Source organism: Gadus morhua, chromosome 12, assembly GCF_902167405.1.
Source record: "Gadus morhua chromosome 12, gadMor3.0, whole genome shotgun sequence".
Lineage (NCBI taxonomy): Eukaryota > Metazoa > Chordata > Actinopteri > Gadiformes > Gadidae > Gadus > Gadus morhua.
This window is the reverse complement of record NC_044059.1, coordinates 18,248,096-18,263,396: the sequence shown is the minus strand read 5'-3', so window position 1 is coordinate 18,263,396 and position 15,301 is coordinate 18,248,096. Positions and strand designations below refer to the sequence as shown.

Below are 15,301 nucleotides of genomic sequence, written 5' to 3'. Positions count from 1 at the left end.
GTTTCTGCTAGTGCAGGGGTTACCCGACCCCTGGGTCAAAAGTTACCCAAACATTAAAAATGTTGACATGAATATGAATCGCCAGATAACATGGTTGTCCCAAAAACATGGTATCTCGATTAACAGTTGGTTACATCACATGGGTGCACAGGTATCTGCATTAACAGTTGGTTACATCACATGGTTGTCCAGGTATCTCCCTTAACAGTTGGTTAAATTACATGTTTGTCCAGGTATCTGCATTAGCAGTTGGTTACATAACATGGTTGTCAAGGTGTCTGCATTAATAGTTGGTTACATCACAAAGTATTTCCAATCAAGTTAGGGTTAGGGTTAAAATTAGTGTTATCACTGACTTTTCTGACATTTATGTCCTATGACCAAAATCATCATTTTGTTTATCTTATTCCCATTCCCAACCCATCAAAATTGCCTTTAAATGTTTCTAGAAGAATTATGCTGTCTGGTCTGAGACTGAAAACACTGCCATGCACACTTAGTCACAGGGCTAAAAAACATTTTAAATAAAACAAAATGCCATCTACTGAAATGTGCATGGTACTGTAAAAAGGAATGCAAGGTTGAAGGGGAGTGGAAAATATGACAGCAGTTTAACAGCCCAGTGAAACTGATACCCTACATGAAGAGTTGAAAGGGGAGGTCATGAGTTCTAAAAAACACTGACAAAAACAAGAGGAGCAAACAAAGGACGGCCTGAGAAGGGAAGACCCTGTATCAATATACCACAGAGCCATTACACTAATTGCCCATTGCCAGTTACCAGGATACAGGCCAACCAGACATTTTCAACGCTTTAGGCATGCTGGAGCTGCTGTGCTGTGGGGAAGCGATGGTATGGAACTTCCACATGAACAGAGTAAGCACAGATGATGATCTGATCAGTAAGACCTGTTGTGAGGCAAGTGAAGCAAATACATCTGGGGCTATATTGGACCTAGCACTAAGTACTGTTTGAAAAAAATTGTTATGAGGTTTGTAATGTTATGATGTTTTTGCACTGTTTATGTGTCCGTCCATTAGTGTCTGTGACTGTGAGCGGAATAACTCCAAAAGATGAAATGAGGGATTGGAATACTATTTTGTGGGTGGTTTGGTTATGTGCCAAGTAAGAAGTGATAAATCTTTTATGCAGATCAGAAAAGGCATGTGGCATATCACAAAAAGATAACCTTGCATTGATTTGTGTTATACCACAAAAATGTATCCTGATTTTTTTTTTTTCATGATGATTGTTGGGTGATCTCCTCCATTTGACCTTGTGGGTTGTCATCTTACTCTGCTGATTGGCTCCCTCCAATCCTGGTCCACTATACCTGCATATCTTAAGGGAGGCTGTGTCTGGTTACAAAGGTTGCATTATGATACATCATAGTTAGACAGTTTTTCCTTTACTTAGCCATAGAATGTGTTAAACTAACAGCATGTGACAAACTGAGAACATCCTTGAAACCTAAAAGCAGGTTCTAATTACATAAAATGTGGGACGTATTCGAGGATATTCGAAAGCGACAGAATAAAGAGTAATTCTTGATCATAATGCTCTTGCTTCAGGTAAGGCATTTCACATGGTTCTCATGGTTTTATTATGAGTCAATCTGGTAGCCTGGAACTGGGGGTTGGTTTAGACGTGCAACAAAGAATTGATCAACGCTTTCACAAATAATAAGTAAAAATATAAGTGCTGCGTTATTAACGGCGTCAACGCAAACCAATTTTAACAGCGTTAACTTTTTTTTTTTTTCTTTGGCTCAAAACAAAGAAGCAGTAGCCTGACTGCTATGTTCAAGGCAGTATGTTTGTATGTTCATCGTTTAATTGCACTATAGGCTTTTTTTTAATATCGTCCTGTTTTGATCAGTATATGCCAATGTTGTTAGAAAAAATATTTGCACAAGGCAAGCCGATGCACTTCTCCATGTTGATAAGAGCATTAAAATGAGAAAAATTAATGGGACAAAGAAATCAAGGGATATTTAGCATAGAAAAAGAATTGCGATTAAACGTCAGTTAACTATGGCATTAATGTGATTAATCGCGATTAAATATTTTAATCGCTTGACAGCACTAAAAAATATATATAATAACTAAATACAATGCAATGATGAATAATATCAAACTATATATAATGCATAATGTAAAGCTATGAAACAAGACAATAGTTAAAATTGAAAGGAATTAAATATATCAACGTGTTTCCTTAGTCAACTTGCACCGAAAGGCCTTGTCAGCAGACTGAGAAGGCATGTATTGAGATAACTACATCTGGGATGTGGATCCTGGCAGATGGTTCCATATTCAGTTCCTGCTGGGATAGAGGTGGAGATGTTGGGAAAAAGGCCAGACAATCCACTATGTCCCAAACAGTATTTTCTGTTGCTCAGATGAGAAAAAAATTCTCCCTATCCTAAATAGCTCACACACTTCTATTTTAGAGGTTTTATTTTTTAGTTTTTAGTTTATGCTTATATGGATGAACAAAGTATTGCGAATTGCACTTAAAAATATATATAGTCTGTTGAGGTGGTTCGGGCATCTGGTAAGGATGCCCACTGGGCGCCTCCCTTCTGAGGTTTTCCAGGCACGACCAGTGGGGAGGAGACCTCGGGGAAGACCCAGGACTAGGTGGAGAGATTATATCTCAACACTGGCCTAGGAACTCCTCAAGATCCCCCCATCAGATCTGGTCAATGTGGCCTGGGAAAGGGTGGTCTGGGGACCCGGATAAGCAGAAGACGATGAGGAGGGTGAGGAGGTACTCAACTATTTTTTTTAAATCCTTGATTTGCAAAATGATTTATTCTCATTCTACAAAAATTAACTAGAGCCATACTACTTCTATAATATTGCCTTGCATTGACTGTTTACATTCTATTAAATTATCCAAGCCAATTATGGGAAGGATGAAAGAGGGGGGTTCTTGGAGAATAATAATCTTTATCAAGGGAGATTAGAAGCAATGTGCTGACCCTCGTGATATGCAAGTCACCTAAAGTGCGGACAGTGAAAATCTGTGGAGTGAAAACTACAAAGCCCCTATTAAACTCAACACAGATCGATAACAGTGAGTCTCGAAAATGGAGAATGCCCTAAAGGGATTATGACGTTTTTATGGGTTCAGCTAATTCATTCCCTTAATGACTTTACTTTGCTATGATCAACAACAAAGAATGGAAGTCTAGGAGATACTAAATGTTTTGATGGGCCTTCGTTAATCCAAATGGTGCTACTAGATGCAGTCATTTCCATTTATAATGTGAATAATGTATAAAAGAAGTTTTGTGCCGTGTCTGTGGTAGATGGCTGGTTCAAGCCGCCTCACCTGGCCCGAGTCAGAGACATTGGACTCTTGGGTTGGGTGAGGCTGCATCTCCATGGTGCATTGAATAATCAGGGTACACAGGAAACACCAGCCATCAACACACTAAAACATGTCAGGGGGTAACACCAGCTTTTCCTATAGCATTATGCTAACTTTCTAAGAAAATGGTTTAAACCATTTGCCGGTTACCTGTTTGTCGGAATAACTCAGAAAGGTAGGTGACGTGTGCCAGAGGTCAACTTTCCCAAAGCTAAAGTATTGTTCTAAATAAGCTCCTTCTACACTATTACTATTTATTTGACCCTTGTTTTCATTTATAAATTAAGCATCCACATGAACCTTAAAGTTCAAGTGTGTAGGATTAAGTGGCATCTAGCGGTGAGGTTATAGATTGCAACCTATTTAATACCCCAGACCCTTCCAATGACCTTGAAGAAGCTATGGTGGCCTGTACTTCAATAATTTATGTCATTGTCTATGAAATCAATTAGTAGTAAAGTGTCTAGTCATGAGCTTACTTGATAGATTTATAAATTGTATTTAGTTATTAAGTATGTAAAGCTGTAAGTCATAGCTTAAAGAAGATATTTAAAATGTTTCTCGGTTCTGAGCTACTTAAAGGTTGGGTATGGGATTTGCGAAATGCCAGCAGATTTTGAAAATACACAACTCAAATGGTCCTACCCCCTCTCCTTCAACGCTGACTCTGACTCCACCCATTCCAAGTACATGGACGCGCAATCATGCACGAGCGAACACAGATGTGCGAGAGCGAGTCATTTGCTAGTTAGCTAGCTCCAGTAGCTACCGCAGGATAACAACAAACAGAAGCTTGCTCTGGGTTACGAGGTTTGAGTACGTGCACGAAGGGGTCGCGAGCGGGGCGCGGGGGAGTGCAGTACGACCGTTTGATTGACGTACTTACTGTCCAATGCAACTCGGTGGCTCTGGAAATCATTGGTTGGAGTTTTTCGAGCCCTGCCCGTTCCACAGACGATTGACTTGTTTAATTTTCATGTCAGTACTTCTAACTTAGTGGCTGTAAGTGGGTTATGATAAGGATTTCAAGTAATTTTGCAAAAAATGCCAAAAAAGCGAATTCCATACCCAACCTTTAAGAAACATGGCGTTGCAACATGGCGGGCTCCGTTGCAGGGGAACCACTCCCTTATAGGATATAAGATCTCATTCTAAGGTAACCAAAACACAACAATTCTAATTTTCATGGTTTTATACACAATTAAAATATACTAATGAATATTTCTGCCAAGTTAGTTGAGCTAGATTCCCCTCAATTCTACACAGGGCGGACGGACTGCGGGGGAAAGTGAGGCAGTCCTGGGGGGGCCCAAGGCAGAGGGGGGGCCCATGGCAATAAAAAAAATGTTATCTACCCCCCCGCCCCCCCGTCAACAATTCAGCGCAGGGGGCTGGTAGGGGGAATTCGGGGGGGGGGGGGCCATCAGTACCTCTTGTATACAGGGCCCAGGATTTGGTGCAACGGCCCTGATTCTAAACACAGCACCTTTAAAACATATCAAATATTGAATGTCTTGAATTCTTTTGTTATTCTAACAACACAAACCCTGCAAAAAAACATTTAAATTTCTCTAAGGAAGAATCATAGAAGTTATAAGAAGCCATGGAGCCAAATTAGCTTGAATAAGAAAGGAAACCAGGGGGTCATTTATAAGCTTGTTAATTCAGCTTGAACAAACTATGTGACCAACTGGCATTCTTCACCCCAACTATTTATTCTACGTGAACCGTTCAGTTTACTGGCTGAACGCCACCTGAGCTACGTGACTATGTTTAACTATAACATTTGAAATTGTGGAGTTAAGTTCATTACGTTAATTAAAATAAAATGGCCCATTTCATGTACATCTGTCTTTACTTAAGTGCATTTAAGACTTGTAGCCATGAAATGAACTGCTCATTAAACAATAATAAAAGGTGCAAAGTTCAAAGTTAGAGATGCGGGTAACGTCCGACATGCAACAAGTAGTGTCCCCCCGTTTGAAATATTGGCCAGTATGTGTGCATGCAACAGCAGTAACTTGAAACATTCATGGTAGTACAAATAAATGCACAAGAAATTATCTAAACATACATGGATGTTGAAATTGTTTGAAAATTGTGAAATATGTCAAAAAATATTTTGAGTAATAAAATGGAAATTGGAATTATTGATTGAGATTGAGGAAGAGTAAATAACGTATGGACTGTCAAATCAGAGGCCTGGTTGTAACCAACTGCACAAACAATCACAATCATGGTTTCTATTTTTATTGGGGTGACACTATAGATCACATTTTTAACTACTGTTAAAAAAGTATACCTGAATCATAGATTTGGTTGGGGAATCTAAACTTAATAAAGATACAATATTATTTTAGAAACATATAGACGCTAACTGTAATACATTAGAAAGCCATTTAAAAAAACAGCATATCACATCCTATCTTGTGAAAAAATACTGCAAATGCCCAAAGGGAATTGATAAAGAAATGAATGGAGGATTGCGTGTCATTCTGCTCTTAACCAGAACAGATGGGCAGACAGAGCCACAACTTCCTCATGTATTTCTGAGTGCATGAGGGAGAAAGGCAGGCAGAGTAGACAGCCCACTGGCCAACTCTTGTAGGTTTGTGTCTGGGCATGTTTGGAATAAAGCACTCTGCAGCAGCAGCTCTGCTGTATATAGGGCTTTTATGGTACACTGGGAGAAGAATCTGCTCTTCAATAATGCAGAGCTGAGAATGGGCTGTTTCAGATCACGCACCTCTTAGCTCAGTGAGAACCACATGACCACATTCAGGAAAATTCCGTTGGCCCTCATGAACAAGCCAGTGATCTGTCCAGTGTTGTTTTTCGTTGTTGCCGACAACTAAGGCTGAAACCCAAGTATAGACGTGCTGATCTGTTGATGAGTGAAAAGCCCAAAGACCATTATTCTCTGGATGGTCAATGTTACATTTCAACTGAAGGCCTGATCTAAGAGCGGAGATGATGTGGAACCTGGTTTGGTTCGTATTCTTCATTGGGTTATAACGGTTGTGGCACCTCTGAGTATTGGCCTCAGGGCTACGGCTGCGGCAGTAGTAGGTGTGAACACAAAATCCTGTTTTAAACTCTTTAACACTGACTTAAATTTAGATAATGATCAAGAATGGAATGACAGTAGGTAATTGGTGGTTGACCAATGGACGAATCGATGAGGATAAAGCAAGGGTGTTTGGCAGTACGTTTGACATTACTGCGTTTGCTGTAGGTGCAGAGAACTAGTGATCGACCGATATATTGGCTGGCCGATATTTGTGTTTTTTACATGTATAGTATCGGCCGTTATTTTTTTATTTTTTTTGCCGTGATTTACAGTTCAATAAATGTTCATTTTTTTTAAAATGACACATTGTTACATTTGTTATCATCATTGTGTCATTTTTATGATGTAAATTGAGGGAGGCTTAGCCTGGAAATCCAGACCCACATCTAGAAAGCTGTAGGGGCCGGCAACGAGTAATGAAAATGGCCCAACTCGAGGGGCGGCACCAAGCATGCATTTGAAAATATCACTGGATGACACACATTGGATAACACTATGACCAATCAGAAGAATACAAGGGGTGACGTATCCAGACCAGTGGAGCTAACCAATAGATAAGACTTATGCCGTATGGTCCTGCCGACTTCTTAGTAAATGCTGTGTCCTGCTTGCTTGTCTCTTGTGTGCTCCTGTCCTGTGATGGTCATGTTAGTGTCTAAGTTAATTGTGCTGCATGTTTGTGCTTTATGCTGCTGTATGTGTTTGTGCTGCATGTTTATGCTTTAGGCTGCTGTATGTCTGTGCTGCATGTTTGTGCTTTATGCTACTATATATGTTTGTGCTGCATGTTTGTGTTCTATGCTGCTGAATGTGTTTTTATTGTAGGTGCGTTTGTCCTGCTCTAATCTACTGTTTTGTGCACTTTCCTTAAATGTTTAATGTACACTGTGTTTTATTGTCTGCTTATTTTATTGTTTGTTTGCCATAGTCTGTCAATTCATTCTTAGTTTTTTTTTTTTTTCATCTTTGTTTTTATGCTTTTTATTTCTGTAATTTTAGGTTGCCTTTTGAATAACTGGCAGGGGACAACAGATGAAAACTAGCCTCTTAGGCTAACTCTGGCTCACTTACATTTTGAATGTTGATTAGTGTGCAATGTCCCTGAACTAAACCAATAAAATAAAATAAAGTATCCGGTCGGTAAAACAGCAACGCTTTTGACCCTCCTATATTGATACATCGATGTGATTGATTAATGTTCTGGGCCAAAATAGAATTTTCTAAATTCTATCATATTCCCCTAATAATAAACAATTTGTACATTGAATATCCACAGGCAGCAAGCATATATTGTATAGCAAGCATATAGGCCTACAAATGATGAACACGTGCTAATCATCAGAATGAATTAATAATATTAAATCGACTGCTGCTACAATGTGAAGCACCAACCTAGGTGGTGCATGGCAGCCGTTAAAAAGCTGTCTGCACACTTACAGGAAAGAGGCGTTGAAAACATGACCCTGGAGTACAGAGTCAAAATCCTCTAGAGTCTGACTCGTAAAAGCTCTATTCAAAACACAACAAAAAAGGACAAAGAAGTGGAAGTCTATATCTTTACTAAAATCAAACAATTTTTATAAAATGCTTTAGTAATAATCCAGAACTCTAGCATACTGTACATATACAATGTCTTATACAATGGAAGGGCTACAAAGTGGATCTGGGGCTTGCAAGCCATTTGTAGCACAATGTGCAACCAGAGCGAAAGGCAGGACTGCCGCACCATGACTGCTTCCTGTATTATGAACAGCGGACAACTTAAGACATTTAAATGACAAAGTATCCACAGACCTCGTCTTGATGAAAAATACATTTGAACATTGCAATAAATCCCCCCCCCTCCCTCCCCCCACCCCCATTCAATAATGAGAATAACATAAAATTCCTCTTCACTGAACCGATGAAGTGTGACAGCGAAAGCAAATGGCAGACAGCTGAAGGCACCAGTGAGAGGACGCCGATGCTTTCGATGTGCTTGGCATTGCAGAGAAGTCTGCACTTACTAGAGTATGTAACCTAGCAAATGTACAATTAAACCTTTCAGAGCAGGCCTTCATTCAGCAAATAGAAACGCCACTGCAACTACTCTGAATTGTCATACAGGGATTCATTTAGATTGTATACATGAGCTCATATATTTGTGTGTATATATATATATATATATATATATATATATATATACACATACATACATACATACATACATACATACATACATACATACATACATACATACATACACACACAGACGTATGAGCACCATAACAATAAATACATACAATAAATGGTATAAAACCTCAAAACTATTATTTTATCTCTACAAATATTGTATTTGGAATGGAGTCATGGGTGCCATGCCCTTAGAAGCAACGTTAAAATATTTTGAGTTACCAGTGTTTTTCCCAATGCATGGGATGGATTTCAATTGATGTATTCAACCAACAAGTGCTGTGGTCCTGTATTGCTTTGCATTGAGGTTGCCATCCAGCTATTAATATAGAAAAATAAAAAAGGGTTGCACTTCAACATGTTGCACTGTATTTTTGTCTCTCTACAATGACATCGTATTTCTCACCGTTAGAAGCAAATACTCAATATTCCTCATATAACTTATTGAAAATGGATTAATTATAAACAACAATAACAAAAAAGGTCTGTCCAGTGGTATTTTCTGTGTGGCAGACGACATTAAGGTCACTCTAGTGAAACTGCGGTAACAGGTTTACATGTGCTGGTGGATCTGTGGCTGGGCGGACGCCAAGTTCATTCGGGATCGGAGGCTACTCCATGATGGCTCTGTAGATGACCGGCTCGATGTAGTCCCCCCGGTACCGGGAGTTAATCACTCTCTGGCGCTTTGACTCGCGGATGATGTCCTTATCCTCGAAGATGCCGTCGAAGCGCATGTCCGACGCCTTGGACTGGAGACAGAGCCAAAGTCCACAGGGATTAGAGATCAGTTTGAGAGGAATTAAGCCACCCTGACGGGCCATGCTCGATTGGACTGCTACTGTTTCCTAAAACTGGGCCCCCACTACATTCTCTTTAAGGCCAAGGGGGTCGTGGTAGAGTCTGACCCACTCAACGTTATGCGTGTGTAAGTGTAAGTGAAAGACGCTCATCTTTCTCTTGACAAACTTGCTTGGGGTCTTGAATCTAGACCATGGATCTGTCTTTTACCTCAAACAAGTTTGACTTTATCTAAACTCTAGATTATGTAGATGTTTGGGGTCAAGGACAGATATTTGAAGGGGAATTTTCACCAGCTAAAGAAAAGTTTGTATTCACAAGGAGGAGCAGGTGAAAGCTTAAAAGATGGAAAAAAAAAGTTGCCTTCTTTTACTTTTCTTCCCATGCATATAGCTCCACAAATAGAGCAAATTATATGTCGTCCACGATTTGTGTTCACTTTTTCATTGGGGAAAAACATTGTGGATGAACACACTCTCCGGAAAACTTGTCCGTAGGACGTCGGTCCAAGATTTGTGTTCCCCAAAGACAGCGATTATGTGCGTGCCCAGACAAGATTGGAAAATCGGCAAGTCAATCGTTAAATGTGTGCTGGTGCGTTGCTTTGCAATTGTTTGGATTGAAAATGTTTAGTATGGACACAGCTTAATGGGGAATCATCAAATCTGGACAGACTTATAACACAAAAAAACAACAATCACTGAACTCAAGTGTCACTAACCAGTCTAGACTTGACCCTCTTGGGCAGCTCCTCATCCAGGGAATAGACATCATCTCTCTTGGCCGTTAGTTGTGATCCGTCCTCAAACTCCACCTGAAGAGACACGACAGTGTTTTGTGTTGTTGCGTTACAGAACATGAATGATTTATAATTGGCAAACTCAGAACTTTTCTGCCAGATCAACTTAATTCTTACCAGGTACATCTGAGTCACATGAGTTGCAACAAATTTGGCCCCGTAGACGAGTCCGTCTGTCCAGCGCACCTGGACCACCTCCCCGGGCGGGGGGGGCCCCAGCTGGGCGCAGTCCCGACTCTGAGGGGTTGCACAAGAACTCAGTGAAGGAGGAGACACGGGCCCTTGTTTAATTCACTGACAAATAACAGGTCTGTGTTTAATAATACGGTGTGAGATCTCTTAATGTGGATAAACGATTCAGCAGATATTTACCAAGAACGCAAATATATTATTCAAGTCCCGTTTTAGGGTAGTGATATTATATCTGTAGCATATTTCTGCCTGTTCTTTTTAGCAATACTTCTGAAGAAAAATTAGTATTCATATTTCAAATATGAATATGATATATTATACACCTATAATATACATTTTAATCTCTAAGTAGACAATCAACAACACCAAAGCACCAACAAACCTACCACAATGTCCTCTGGGAAAAGGTTGTCGCTAAAGGAGCCGTCGTCGAAGTTGACTTCGTAGAAGGTCTCCTTGGACAGCTGCACCACGTCACACTGGTAGTAGCGGCCGTTTTTGTGTTTGCATATGACCTTCTGCCCCACCATCAGCTCCAGCATCGCTGCTTTGTTACGCTGGGAGGGGCATACCGTGAGATGAGCAACAACACATTCACTTTTTACACTTTCATGGGCTAGCATACCTTAAAAGAAGCAGATCTTTTACGGGACGGCCATGACCAAATCAATTATTTGCCGACAAACCCAAACCTGGAACATCAGAAGTAGCCTAAAAATAACAGCACCGAAAATAACAGTGTGTTTGAACACAAACTACAATTGTGTTGTTTGGTTCCTGGCATTCGTTTTGAATAAGCTGAACATGCTAATATTAAGTGTATTCCCTCACATGAACAGGAGCTAGGCTTCTGCAACTCTGCAGGTCTAGGGAAGTGGCTCAGGGAAAGTAAATGTCAACCCAGCAACCTCCCCTTGGACACACACTGATGATTCCGGAATCACACAACTCTGAATCTGGGTAAGACAGGCAAATGGCAATTTAATGACATCTTGGCGTATGCCTTGAAGGTGCGTTCCTTTGAGATGTGATGGGACATTGTGCGTTTTACCAGGTCAGGTGATGTGTTCTCAAACAAACACAATAAGATAGAGCTCAAAACCATCTAGCTTTTTGGGTACTGCAAAACTGTGGGTTGGTGCGCTACGTCGTGCAGAGCGGAGGTGAACGTATAAATCATTTGTACAACCTGGAAATGAGTCCCCTCTGTGACAAGGAACTGCGTGGACTTACTCGCACTGACTGAAGAAAACACGACAACCGCCCTGTTACTGCGGACGGGCTGGAAACGGGGGCTTACCTCTATCTGTGTGGGGCCTTTATGCCGGCAGCAGGTGACGTAGACCACGAAGGGCCACTCGTCGGGCTGCATCAGCACCCCGGCGGCCTGGGCGCAGGTGGGGTGGTAGGCGGTGGGACAGCGGCCGTGTGAGCACTGCACGCAGCAGCCAGACGCCTTCTTCATGCGCTTCTTGCAGTAGTAGCATTTCTGAACGACATGACCGACACAGGGTTAAAAGAGAAGGGGCAGGGGGGTGGGGAACGTAAGAAAAGGTTTATAGGTTGTGGTACCTAATATGAAATGTAAACATTGCATGTTCTAGCAAGCAGTAACGGATCACGAGATCAACAGAAAATATATGTGTTTAAAGAATTGTACAGACAGACAACTACAAAATGTTGTACTCAAGCACGTGGATGTTTTGAGGATGTCTCATTAGTTGTGTCTTCCATTTAATTGACTAACAGTTGGCTAGAAAATAATCGAACAACCACCTTTAATTATATACAGCTCATGCAGGAAAAACAACCAGCAAAGTCGAAAGTGTTCCGTTGTTCCCACTGTTTTATAACCGTCCCTTTTGTTCACGGATAAAACCACGGACAATATCCAACAAAAACCAAAGCAAATAAAGACATTATTTACAGGAACTCACAAGTTTAAATCTCTGCAACGGTATTCCGCTCAGGTCCACAGGACTTCTCTCAGTGATGTTGACAAAGCGTGCTTCGAGCACGGCCACTGCACACAACACGTGTACCCACCTGAAACACAAACAGGCCGCTGGTCAGATCTCTTAAGTAAGCTCAATGATAACTACCTTCACATTAAACACATGCTAGTGGAGGTGGTGTGGTTCCGCTCACTTGTTGTTGTTGGCTTTCTGGAGGGCCCCGCCCCTTAAAGAGCACAAACAGCAGTTCTAGAGGGACAGAATAAACACATTGAAGACAACATAAATACTCTTTTTGAAATTTGGGACTGGTATTTTCAAACAAATCGATAAAATATAAATTATAAATGCATAAATGAGGGCTGGCACGATATTGTTACATGTACACTTTGATGCGCATGAGTTAACTGAATTCCTATGTTAGCATCCTTTGCTGCAGAGCCCCAAAGGATTGTTATTCGAGACAGCAGCTGCTCTGGTCACAGAACCAAACCGTTTAGCCAGTTTGGGAACATTTCGGCTTTCAACCGATTTAAAAGGGAGAGCCATCTACTTGAGACGAGCCCACACAAAACCTGCACCAGAAATATCCCTTTGAAACAGGGAAATACAATCGAAATTCAGGTCTCAACTAGCTAACCATCATGCAGCAATCCAAGCACAACCAACCCCTGATCATACATCACTGCAACAGCTTATTTGCACAAACAACCAATGACATGTTCTGACCTCAGTCATGGCATTGGCCCTGCAGCGTGCACACTTCCAGTCCTTGCTCACATTGGCTGGATCTACGCCGTAGCAACCTGCAGCAAACAAACACAAGATGTACACCAAGAAATCATTATTGCTTTGATTTGAAAAGAAAACGCATGACTAATTTGTACTTCCTCTCAAATCCTCTCAAAATGGTTGCCACCAAGTAGAAAGTCAAGCATTATGGATAAAGGTTAAAGAAAATACATCTGAAATGACCTAGCATGAGTGATAAAATCATACATCAAGACATTTGCGAACTTTCCTCGGAAAAGGTGACATAGCATACAACTAGGGCTGCAACAACAAATCGATAAAATCGATAAAAATCGATTACTAAAAGCGTTGTCATCGAATTTGGTCATCGATTCGTTGAGTCGCGCGCGATTAATACATCACTCGTAGGCGCGGCACTGTTTACAGCCAGCCGCCGACAGGTTGTTTCATGGTTCTATGCACGCCCACAGCGAGCTTTAATGAGAGCGACCACAGCTTGTATTTTGGTCATATCTTAACATTGGGCCTATATAAAAGTATTGTACCTTCACTGTCTTTGGGTTAAAAAAAACTAGTATCCGTCTAGTGCAACCAAAAACTCTTTCAGCTGCTGTTGCTGCAGACGGTGTGCAGACGGGCTCGGAGTCGGAACCGCGTACATCAACAGTCATTCAAAGTAGCGGTAGTAATCACACAACTGGACGGTGTAGAAATTCCCGTCAGTTAAAAATAGTAATACAGTTTTTTTAATCCATGGTCAAATCGGCAGGATATAGAGCTAGTTAGCTTAAAAAAAGTAGCAAACAGTGTCAAATGTGATGTGTTTAGGTCGGCTCAGTAATATGATTGATGTGTTCAAATGCAACACAAAAAAATATATATATTAGATTTTGGCGAAAACTATTTTTCCCAGCAATATAAGATAGATAGTAAAGATGGTATTATGACCTGTTTAACGTCCCATCTTGAGCTATGGTCATCTTATCAGCAATTAAAGCAATAGTACAAGTTATATTTCAACAAAATAATAGAAAAGCATCAATAGTGGTATCAATAAAGACTTGGATCGTTAAGGAATCTCGAAAATGGTATCAATATCAATAAAAATTAACGATCTCATGTCATCTGAGAGAAATTAAGATGATTTAATTTATTTTTAATCATTAGTATTTACCATTAGTATTTTTTATTTAGTTAAAGATCTTATAGGTTAACCGGTTAACCATGGACATCCCTTATATACTGCATATATATAAATGTATATCATACATTCTATGTTTTTTTTGGTGATCCCAGTTATCATTAAGTTATGTTCAGTTTTTGAATAAAGATGCGGCAATTACAAATGTTTCTTTTTTTATCCGATCCATAGATGAATCGATAAAATAATCAACCGATTAATTGATTATTAAAATAATCGTTAGTTGCAGCCCTACATACAACCAACTTCAAGTTGTCCTTTTTTTAAATTTGCGCAATTTGCTTGTTGGTAATAAAGATTTAAACTGTTATTTTTTGTATTTAATGTTGTTAGGTATCACAAAACGGAATGCAATACGAAAAAGTAGGTACTATTTTAGCGGTTTGCTATCGTTTCTCATTTCCCCCAGACTGCTTTGCATGACGTCATGTTGGTGAGACACACAGACCAAAGCCGCATTGAGACCTTTGAGAGTAGAGACTAGTAAGAAAGTGTTCAGCTGATTATACAGGTACATAGATAAATACATAGATATATAGTTAGTATATGCTACACGTGAACCTCTTTAGATGGCGCTTCTTAAGATGGCAATATCCCATGATTGACATCTCAAACTCAATATTGTTTTCATCGCAAAATGTACGCTAATAACAACAAATAAGCCGCTAATAAAAACAAATAAATCCCGGCAAAAAGTATTATCTTGTTTATTTTTGGAGTGTTCACGGGTAGTATATACTAAAACATTTAATTAACAATTATTCGCCGAAGGCGAAGTGAATTCGCAACTATTTACTACGCCTTCGGCAAATAATTGTTGATTAGTAGCCTAGATAGATAGATAGCCTAGTCAAGTCTTTATGAATACCAAACGACACAAATCGTCGGGAATTCATTTAGGTGATTCGGCTCACACAGTATAATCTACAAGACCACGCAGAACAAGGGAGACAACAAGTCTGACTGGACATACACTAAA

At 40.2% G+C, this 15,301-nt stretch overlaps 1 protein-coding gene across 1 annotated transcript in view; it reads right to left on the bottom strand.

The window, feature by feature from the left end:
• Positions 1-7,991: 7,991 nt before the first annotated feature.
• kdm4aa (lysine (K)-specific demethylase 4A, genome duplicate a) overlaps positions 7,992-15,301 on the bottom strand; it is a 29,483-nt gene continuing 22,173 nt past the window's right edge. Inside the window, exons 15-22 of the mRNA XM_030372720.1 lie at positions 13,098-13,174; positions 12,562-12,617; positions 12,351-12,459; positions 11,714-11,902; positions 10,800-10,970; positions 10,339-10,458; positions 10,144-10,236; positions 7,992-9,373 (exon numbers count right to left, since the gene is read on the bottom strand). Coding sequence (XP_030228580.1) covers positions 9,233-9,373; positions 10,144-10,236; positions 10,339-10,458; positions 10,800-10,970; positions 11,714-11,902; positions 12,351-12,459; positions 12,562-12,617; positions 13,098-13,174 — 956 coding nt within the window. The 3' untranslated portion in view covers positions 7,992-9,232. The remainder of the gene's footprint in view (positions 9,374-10,143; positions 10,237-10,338; positions 10,459-10,799; positions 10,971-11,713; positions 11,903-12,350; positions 12,460-12,561; positions 12,618-13,097; positions 13,175-15,301) is intronic.